This window comes from Meleagris gallopavo, chromosome 4, assembly GCF_000146605.3.
Source record: "Meleagris gallopavo isolate NT-WF06-2002-E0010 breed Aviagen turkey brand Nicholas breeding stock chromosome 4, Turkey_5.1, whole genome shotgun sequence".
NCBI lineage: Eukaryota > Metazoa > Chordata > Aves > Galliformes > Phasianidae > Meleagris > Meleagris gallopavo.
This window is the reverse complement of record NC_015014.2, coordinates 37,532,033-37,542,678: the sequence shown is the minus strand read 5'-3', so window position 1 is coordinate 37,542,678 and position 10,646 is coordinate 37,532,033. Positions and strand designations below refer to the sequence as shown.

Genomic DNA, 10,646 nt, shown 5'->3' with positions numbered 1-10,646 from the left:
CATTTTCAGACAATTAGCAAGTAATTAACTCCTGCATCAAGTATTATGGATTTTTTTTCCTGAAATTGTTCTTTCCTTTTCCCTAGCTCTGTATGCTCTGATTTTGTTGGTATAACGCCATTGGTGAAGGTTAGATTTTCATCAAAAGTAAGCTATTTGTAGTCAGTGTTTTTAATGGAAAAATAGCACATACATCAAACTCATTTACTGTAAAATTATTTGTTTTACTGTTGCATTTTATTGAAAGAACTTACAAAAACATTCGCAAATACATGATTTACTCAAAGCTTCAAAGTAGCCATATTGAGACTTAATATCCGTGACTCAGAACACAATATATGAAAGGATATAACTAAAGTAGAGCCAGTAAGTCAATTATTTTTTATCCAGAAAAGTGAATTAACTTTCCTTAGTGTGAGTTCTCCACTGTCCAGAAGAGTTAAGCATTACGTACCAATAATGTAAAAACTAATCTTTTAAAAAATTGCTTCTATTAAGTATTGCAGTTACTAATGCTACAGTAGTAGCAACCTGAAACATCCTATGATGACAAGTATACTATCAGTTCTGTATACAAAATGACAGTGTACAGCTGATCTCTGGAGCCAAGAGGAGGCAGTCTGGTCCAACACCAATACCTCCGAAGTACCAAGGTTTGCTTATGTTGTGTATTGCGGAGCTGCCTAAAGATATCAAGAAGAGTGGCAAGTGAACCTGAACCATATAAATCATTTGCTTTAGTGATGTGTAGCAGGTAAGCTTACCCCTGTCAAAGAGTGTGTATGTACCCAAAATCATGCTTTTCCAAAGCAAGATATTTGCTGCCTTATTTCACTACTGCTTTCTTTCCCTCTGAGGATGCAAAGCACCACAAGCTTTAACTGTGCCACAAATGAAAATTACGTGCCAGCAAAAGAAGCCCTTTATTTGCATTAGAACTACAACTGTACTCAAGGAATTAAGTACGTTTTTAGTGTTGAGAGAAAAAAAAAAACCCACCCTCAATAAATGCATAAAAATTAGATGGTGGACACTGTTGTACAGATATAAAAAGATGCCTTACAAGTATATTTCCTGTACACTGTACTCTTGGAGCAAGAGAAGCTAACCTATTACATTGTTTAAAAAGTTTTGGAAATAGTAAAAAATGTGCCATAACTAAACAGATAAATTGAGCAAAAATCTTTCTTTTTCCTTAGAAGTTAATTTCAATAAAATCTGAGCACCTCTTACTAATCTAGCACCAGTAAACTTTTTCCAAATTCCCTGAGATGAACAGAGCTGTAATATTAGCTTTAAATTTGCCTTAAGATTTTTGAAACTATTGCGTATACAAACTATAAGGTTTGATATCAGTGTTTTTGTAAATAATTTTATAGAGTATTAATCTCCTTATCTAAGATGGTAGCTTTCTCACTTCTGCGGTGAGCATTAAAGAATGTCATTATTAAGTAGCAACCTACTTAGATTTTGGGTGAAAATACAATTTTTTGGTCAACATTGAAGCAAAACAAGGAATCTGTTTTTTTCCTATAGCATTTATATCTCTGCACATATCCACTTTGCGATGAGAAACTTTTCGGTTAACGACAGTAAGAAGTTCTGTGAACTCCAAGGAAGAGCCGTGCTTCCTGAGAGCCTCACATAAATCTTGAATGTACCAGGAGCCATTCACAGTTTCACGGTGAGAAAAGTAACCTATTGTAGAACAGGAAAATAAAATTATACTCAGTTGTAAGTAGCCACTCCCACTGAAAAACATTCACGACAGTTAATCCTTGCTAGCTTCACCTAATGGAATTACTACTGAATGTAAATCTTACCACGTCAAGTTATGCAGTCTCACTGGGAATGGCAGAAGGAAATGGTTTTGATATCACTTACTCAGTCTAGCCAAGAGGAATACAGTTTAGGAACTGATAGTTTATTGTCCACAGAACTTTATCTGCAATTTGCATGGCAGCAGATGGGACTGAGGACAAGACAGATGATGGACTGGGAAGTACGGCCACATAGTATGGGGGAATAGATAAGCCTCTAGAATACCACACTCTAGGAGAAAAGAGGAATGCCTGCTGTTAGCACACAGCTCAGCAACAAAATTATAAAGGGAATGATTCTGTTTGGCAAATTAACTGCAATTTTAAGTATTTGTTTTTACTTTTTTCCTAACATAAGGGGCTCCTTCCCAGATGACACTTAATAGGGAGCAAAACAGATGACATGGAACTGTACTCATTATTTTGACTGCAAAATGAGGAAATGTTAACGCTTGTTATAGTGAAATATCAGACACACAGACATAAAATAGAATCCTACCTTGTGCCACAGAATAGCACATAATAAAGTCTGCACCAGCCGGCAGGGTATAGACACCAGCTGCATCCACTTCAGTCTGGTTAACAGTGGTTTCATCTTTGCTGTCTACTAAATCCTGAACGAGAACTGGGTCATCATGTTTATCACCTCGACATGCCTGTTGGGGAGAGAAGGATGATTATGTTTTTACTTCTGTGAAGTTGATCTGTGTTACCATGATACTTTTAAACGGAGAGGACTCCTGTTACATTCTACATTAACCATAATTGTAGATTCATAAAGACCCATGTAGTTCTCTATCAATTAAAATATTGGTGATGAAATCCAATAAAAACTCAGGGTCAGCTAAAGCAGGTTGCTCAGGACTATGTCCAGTTGGCTTCTGTCTCCAAGGTTGTGTGACATCTTTCAGTGTTTGCTCACCTACACAGTAAAAAAGTGTCTTCTCGTGTTGAGATGTTCTACGTGTTTAATTTGTATCCATTATGCACGATTGAAGAGATCCTGGCTTCCTCTTCATTCCCACTCCTCCTATCAGGTATTCATGTATATTGATAAGATCCCCCAAGCCTTCTCTTCTGTAGGTTGAACAACCCTAGTTTCTCCTGGTATGAAAGATGCCCTGGTTCCCTAATCATTTTCACAGCCCTGCACTAGACTCATTCCAATAAGTCTGTATCTTGTATAGTGGAGAGCTCAGAACTGGACACAAGACTCTGAATGCAGTCTTACCAGCTGGAGAAAGAGAAAGGATCACCTCCCTAAACCTGACAATGCAGCAAGGAATAAATGCCCTGAAGCACAGCCATTGTAATATCCTGTGTTATATTATGTTGCTGAATTATTTATTTATTTATTTTAAGATAAGCCATTAAATAACCCAAGGATTGTCTGTGTTGCAGAAAGTGTATGTGGAGAAAAAGAGAGTACGAGCACACTTAAAAAGTTACAAAGTAGGCAACAGGCATTACTTAAGAGCTATCACAAAATACAGAAATACGAAAATTTCCCTTCCTTTGCCATGATGAAGTTCTGTCCTTGCTGTTTACTCTATGATTTCCAAAGGTAAGTGTTACACTGATTGTTCTTTCTGCTGTAAAAGAACTCTGTTCCTGAACTGAACTGATGCAATTTCCTTCTTTGATAAATATCTCATTAATATTTCCAAGTATAACTTGTATTACAAAATCAAAATACTTAAATATTTTTTCCATCTTTGGCCTGATTTAAAAAAAAAAAGCTGAATAAATCCTAATGAAAAATTAATTAATAGCTTGCTGACATCTATAGCAACCTTGTGCCTAAGTCACTTCCGTTTGAAAAAACTTAGAATTACTATATAACTACTAAAATCACAGTCTACTAAAGGTCAAGTTCTTGTTTGAGTTTACTAATTGTAACATAAAGATGGGCCCTTAAAAATCTGGATTGACCCCACATCTGATTGCTTTGAACAAGAAGCTGGACCACAGATGATCTGGGATTCATTCCAGCTTGCATTATCCTTTGAAGCAAGGAGTGAAATCAGAAGTTATTGTATGAGTTTTGTTTGACTGCTTAGCACCATCAGTATTTTTGTGACAATAAAGCCTTAATGTGATACTTTATTTTTTCTAGAGATCCCAATTACAACAGATGGACTAGAGGTCTTTTCCAACCTTAACAATTCTATGATGAGTATTGATCATGGAAATAAATAAAAACAATAACAACAACAACAAAAACAAAAAAAAAACATAATCTTCTTCCATTATCAAGTGAAGGAACTTGCCTGGTAGAAAACAGTGAATGCAAGAAAATTAGATAATTTTTTTCAGCCTAACCTGTGGATGAGAGGTATGAATGGGAGGAAGTGAAGCTGTGTGCACAACTTTCTCCAAAAACTAATGATACTTTCTTCTCTGCCATTAAGTGTACACTGACAACATCTTACCTGAATTATAAATATCTTCGGCTTTCCTACCAGACTCTGGCATTTATCTCCTCTGAACATGTTTGTGATCGTCTCAATTTTGATTTGGGCATCATATGCGTAGACATGATCATTCTCACCATGACTCAAGAACACACAAACAAAGCAGTCAGCATTGCTGTAGTCATCCAGAGAGGCTGAAATATCAAGTGCACTTTAGATAACTAAACAGTGATCTTCGCTCTCAAAAAAACATGGCACATTTGTATCATGTAATTTCATCTCAGATCAGTTATTTTTCGAGTGAACTATATTTTCAAATAGCATAAGACTGCAGAAATCTGAAGGCACAGTGATTAAGCATGGCTCAAGATAAGCCACTGAAAGTAAAAAAAAAAATAAAAATGTTACTAACTTCTCCCAGCTGAAAGCTAACTTCTTTCAGCAACTTCATTAGCTCTCAGCACAGACTTCCTTAAATTGCAATAAAAAAAATCTGAAGTTTAACCCTTAAACCCTTTGTATGTTGAACACTGTGCATGAAAATTAAAAATTTTAAATTAGCTGAGCATAGAGAACGGAAAACATAAGTCTAGAAATTCTGCTATCAGCAGTTAGACGTAACTAATATATGGTCTCCTACCTTCATAAACTTTCTGCAGCACATCTTCTGCTTTCAGATCGTCAAAAATTCGGACTTCAAATCCAAGGTCTGTCAAACTATTGTTAAAACACATACATATTAGTAAAAACATTTTCTCAAATTATATATATCGATTACTACCAACTCAATTGTTTTCACTATGAGATAGTTAATATTCATGTTTATGCATTGCTTATGAAAATAATTGAAAATGATTTTGGACTCGAACTGGTACCCAGTGCATATGTAGTATCTAATTCAAGTTACTTTGAAGACTTTGGCCTAGGAGAGGTCTGGACTTGCTGCACTCGTATGATTTCTGTGACATACAGGAATGTCTCTTGAAGTTTTTTTAATTATGTCTTACTTTGTCAAGATTGCATAGATGCTTATGTTTGCAAAATATTTTCTTCTGTACTTAAACTTAAGATCTAGGTAGCTGCTTATTTGATCTCAATTTCTGAGGTTCAGGTTTTTTTAAGCTTTGGGGGAGAAACCAAGTTTCTTACCTGCGTTTCAGATTGTTTCTGTCTGCCAAAGTCCCACGTCTATCTGGCAGCCTTAAGTGCCAAAAAAAGTGCTCGTGATTGAAGATTAACGCAACTCCTCTTCTCTGATGGTTCATTTTGTATTGCTCTGCAGGGTCAAATGTTTGTCTGTTGCCAGAGATAGAAAACTTTCTTGATGAGTTAGTTAGTTGCTAATTGAATTCCTTTTCTGTATTCCTGCTAGCTGAGACTGTTGTAATGGACTAGAGACTTTGAGAATCCAATTTCAGAAGACTTTAAAATGTGTGATATTTTAGAAAGAACCTAAATCATTAAGTATTTTTTGAAAGCTTGGACATGTTAAACAGTTCAGTAAAACCATGTTTAGGCTGGGGACAAAGATCTGTCAGGTTTCTCTATATTTGTATTTTCTGTTTTCAGGAGGCTGTCACATTAATAACACACTGAGACAGGTAAAAATGCACTTCAGATTTGGCTCCAATTCTCCATGTTACATGTTTAGCTAAATACTATTTTAGCAGAGTTGTATGGTGCATATGTATTTATTTGGAAATTTAACTGTGTGAGATTTGCTTCCACTTCTTCTAATTGAGCTGAGTGTTACATCATGAACAGCAGCCTATATACCGTATACTGGTTGATGAGATAGTATACATACTGTTTTGAGAAGTCAAGAAGTTTGTATTATTTACAGATCAAAATGAAAGCTATGATGGTACAACTGTTGACTGGTATCTAGCAATCAAACCAACAGAGCCCTACAACCAAGGGACTATCAGCAAGATCACAAATGGCCAACCCAGCTTCTAAGTAGAGAAATTTTAAATATCAAGGCAACAAATGTGTAGAGCATTTGTATGTTTGGAGTAGCATTCTGTTTCTTTTATTGTGTTATAAGCAAACACAACATAGAGGTCTGCATTCACATGCTATGATCTGTACACTTGGACCCAAAGGGTCCTCTCCAGGCTTTGGCATGGCTGGCTGTATTTAGAGAGACAAATTGTGCTGCTTCAGTTGATAGAGGCATCGGTGCAGGGAACAGAGGCTAAAATACTTCTGATGATAGTTCCTCACAAAAGAAAAGGCCTGTGCTGTAGGTTTACAGAATGATAGTCCAGGTCATGCTGCCCTGGAACTGTCAGTAGGCAGAGCTGCTGTATTTGGCATGTTACTGTTTTGTTTTCTTTTTCTGCTGCAGAATGTTCAGTTTTGGTGCAATTCCTAGAAAAAGTTCAGAATACTCGTAGAAGTTACTTAAAGATTACAGTTTACTCCAAAATTTTCATTTCACTACAAAGCAACCAAAATGTTTCATTAAATATTTCTGCTTCTCCACTTTACTATGAGCAGCTCCTTAAAACATCTGTTCATAATGCCTGAAGAATTCAAACAAGGAGCAGGAATTCTGGACAGCTGATCCTCAACTGGGGATTTCTGAAGTGCAAGATGGAAAACTGTCAGAAAAATAAGTAGGATGCTTTCTAACACTCTCCCCAGTTGGAGCACTTAACATGATAAAATGCAAAAATTCTCAACTTTAGCTCTGTAATTATGAATGATATTTCACCTGTGCCAGTGCCAGAACTTGTTCAGATTCTGGTAATTTTTGTTCCTTTGGATTTAACAAGATATACGGCTTATGGACTGTTATGTCCTTGGATCCATGAAAGGACCATTAAAGCATGATTCCCTACATAATTCTTGCTCTGCTCAGCTGTATTCACTGAGTGAGCAAGGCAAAGGAAGCTACCAGACAGGTAGTTTACCTTTTTCAGGGCTACACAATGTTGCATGGTGGAGCAGGAAAACTTAATGAAATCACTACCTCGTGATCTCTACACTCTCTCTATAGAGGACTATATTCTTGTGTTACACACTATTGTTTTGCCCAACTGTCCATAGATTGTGATGGTATTTTTGTCACTCTCTCTGCACATTGCATACCATAACATGGATGCACTCCTAAGAATCCCTTCTGCATGCCTTCATCATAAGAAGGATAGTTCTACACTTGATGTTGCTAAAACTAAAAACATGTTGTGTAAATGGGTGAGGTTGAGTGAGTAATCCAGCTGCATTCCTAACGAAAAACCAGGAAAACTTCAGCTGCCCGCAGTAGGCCATCTCTCCATTGTTGCCATCAGAACCGTACCTTATATCAAATGCATCCACTTCTGTGATGTTCTGATTTCCATCTGTTAGAGAGAAAAAAATGATTTAGACACCAAATCTTTAAAGGGAAAAGTTTGAACTTGTGCATCCAACTGTAAAGTTTAGCTATTAGTGTGAAAGATGAACCAAAAGCTCATTCACACATCAGCTAAGTAGGCATGCGGTTTAACAGCTTCATTAGCATTTGTACCCCAAACATTTGGAGGCTGTTCTTCAAATTTTGACTCTAACTATGAATTTCAGGTGGTCAAGATGTGCACATTTTTTATTTAGCTAGCTATCTGTAGCTACTTAAATACATAAATCATGATCTTGGAATACATAAGGAGTTAGAAGTTTATATTTAAACAGTCTTTTTGGCTCAATAATTAGGAGTTTACATTATCTAAAAATACACTTTTTTTTAAACTTCAGTAGCGTTGCTAATGCAAAACTGAGCAATCTCTGAGGTTGGGTGCAGCTTATGAATCACAGAATCATAGAATCACCAAGGTTGGAAAAGATCTCCAAGATCATCCAATCCAACTGTCCACCTACTACCAATATTCCGCTACTAAACTATGTCCCTTAGTACCACATCTAAATGTTTCTTGAACACCTCCAGGGACAGTGACTCAACCACCCCCTTGGCAACCTGTTCCAGCATGACTGCTCTTTTGGAGAAGAAAGTTTTCCTAATATCCAACCCGAACCTCCTCTGATGCAACTTGAGGCCATTCCCTCTCATCCTATCACTAGTTATGCAGGAGAAGAGGCTGACCCCTGCCTTACCACAACCTCTTTTCAGGTTTAGAGAGTGATATGGTCTCCCCTGAGCTTCCTCTTCTCCAGACTGAGCAATCCCAGTTCCCTCAGCCACTCCCCAAAAGACTTGCTCTCTCACAGCTTCACTGCTCTTCTCCAGACACACTCCATGGCCTCAATGTCTTTCTTGTAATGAGGAGCCCAAAACTGAACACAGCACTCAAGGTGCAGCCTCAGCAGGGTGCAGAAGGTAGTATAACTATATGTTAGTAACAACAATTGAAAATATGCAAGATTTATACCTTTTCTTCTGCTAAATTAAGTATCACCAGTAACAGAATGCGCATGAAGGTAACATTATAGAAACAACTGGGAATCTGCATATCTTGGGAGGGTGCAAAACTGAAGGCTTGGCAGATGGTCAGGCCAAAATACTTAAATCCTTAAACATCTCAGTGGGCTCTTCTTATCATAGTTCCTATTACTATCACTAAAGACTAACAACCATATTATGAAAACTATATGCTGTATTGTACCTGTGGTGGTTGGTGTAGGTTTGCTGTCCAACTGGACACGGCCTGCAATCAAAACAAAAGACATGGTCACATATACATATATTTTAAAAATTATTTTGTATACATGATTTTCCTAGTTTTTGTCCCTGTTTTTCACATCTGACTAAAGCCTTTAGCAAAATGAATTAACATGTAGGTATTGACTGAGACGTTCATAAAGACACTAGAGTAAGCGTGGAGCTCTAGAGCTGACTTTACAAGCCCTTATGTTGAACTTCATAGCAAGGGAGACTGAGAGACAGCTTAAAGGAAGTCATACCCTTTTAAGTGTTGCTGTTTACACACAAACTTCACATCTGTAAATATTGATCATGCTTTCAAGCGTTGTGTCCTGCAAATATCACTTGTGACCTGATGGATAAAATGCTATTTCAGTTTGCTTGAAATAACATGCAGGTCAGACTAATGACAGAAGTGTTAAAAATGAGTGCAGACAGCAACACTTGTGTCTGTGATTTTGTTTATAAAATGAGCCAGAGATCTGTATGTTTAAATTTACACTTTTTTTGCTTGTGTACCTGAGATCTGTCTGATACTTTTGCCTCAACTTAAAAGAGAGTGGGAGGAAGGAAACTCTTCCAAAACCCTCAACAGACTTTTAAAAGGTTAAAGTCAGACTTTTGTACAGAACACGCTGTCATGTAGATACAAAGACTATGGAATGCCTGAGTCAAAGGAGACCTGGGAAAGATGTTTTAATTCTTCTATTAAATCTGTTTAGCAAGTTTTCAGCCTTGAGCTTTTCACTGCCACACAATAGCTTCATTCAGGTAAACAAACAAAAAAAGTGGTGTATGAAAAACTGTCTGCTTGTTTTACACAGGCTAAGAACTGACTGCTCTCAAAGGGATTACTTGTCTTATATCTTGTGAAGATGGATTGTTTTAAAGGAATTAAAACTCAGGTATGCACTGAGCTACACAGTGAGATCTGGCTACATGTTCTTTGGATGCATTTTAATCTTGTAACATTTCAAATAGGCCAAAGGACATGATATTTAGAAAATACCAACAGCACAAAAAATGCATGTGTATGCCTAACAGCATCCTGGGGAACCAAAAACATACAACTACCACCAAGGAACGTGGTACGTTTTACCAAAGCCAGACTTGCTTGAAAAAGAGAATGCCAGGGGTTACAAATAGAAAACATTCAATATCAGATGATATGAGTGCCTCTTTGAGTGCTTGGACACCGGGGGATACTCTCAACGAAGGGGAAACACAGAAGAAAACGTTGGATCGTTCAGCCTGAGGGGCCCGAGCCCACGCGTGGTGCAGCTGCTTGGCCCGCACGTGGCTTCTACCATGTCAAGCATTCTAGTTTCACCTCAGTTAAATTACAGGTGTCAACATTTGCACCTTAGCAGTCCAGATTTCAGAAGTCTTTCAGTATATGGCTCATCTCCTCTGAAAGTGAACACTGACTTAGAAACTGATTTCGTTTGCGCTTGCAGTAGTTACATTTTGAACTACCTGGTGCTTTGGCGGCAGGTTCTGAGTCATCTATCAACTTTACGGTAAGAACACCGATCGCAGCGGTACAGGCGCCTCTCAGCGGCAGCGTTTCAGCCCTGACTCTTGCTCTCCCTCCCGCCTCCGCACTGATAGCGCGCTTATCTCCAGCAGTAACCCGGACTTCCCGTACTTTCGTTCCGGGTCCCCGTGCAAATCGGTGTTTCCGTCTCGTCCCCCACCCCCCCACACCCCTTTGTTTCGTAGACGGAGAAGGCCGATCTCCCCCCCCTCACCAGCGCAACAGCGGCCCCG

General features: G+C 38.0%; 1 protein-coding gene across 1 annotated transcript in view; it reads right to left on the bottom strand.

The window, feature by feature from the left end:
* Positions 1–203: 203 nt before the first annotated feature.
* CASP6 (caspase 6) overlaps positions 204–10,646 on the bottom strand; it is a 12,351-nt gene continuing 1,908 nt past the window's right edge. The window contains exons 2-9 of the mRNA XM_031553272.1: positions 10,353–10,622; positions 8,839–8,880; positions 7,539–7,581; positions 5,384–5,530; positions 4,875–4,951; positions 4,253–4,428; positions 2,320–2,476; positions 204–1,698 (exon numbers count right to left, since the gene is read on the bottom strand). Coding sequence (XP_031409132.1) covers positions 1,460–1,698; positions 2,320–2,476; positions 4,253–4,428; positions 4,875–4,951; positions 5,384–5,530; positions 7,539–7,581; positions 8,839–8,880; positions 10,353–10,622 — 1,151 coding nt within the window. The 3' untranslated portion in view covers positions 204–1,459. The remainder of the gene's footprint in view (positions 1,699–2,319; positions 2,477–4,252; positions 4,429–4,874; positions 4,952–5,383; positions 5,531–7,538; positions 7,582–8,838; positions 8,881–10,352; positions 10,623–10,646) is intronic.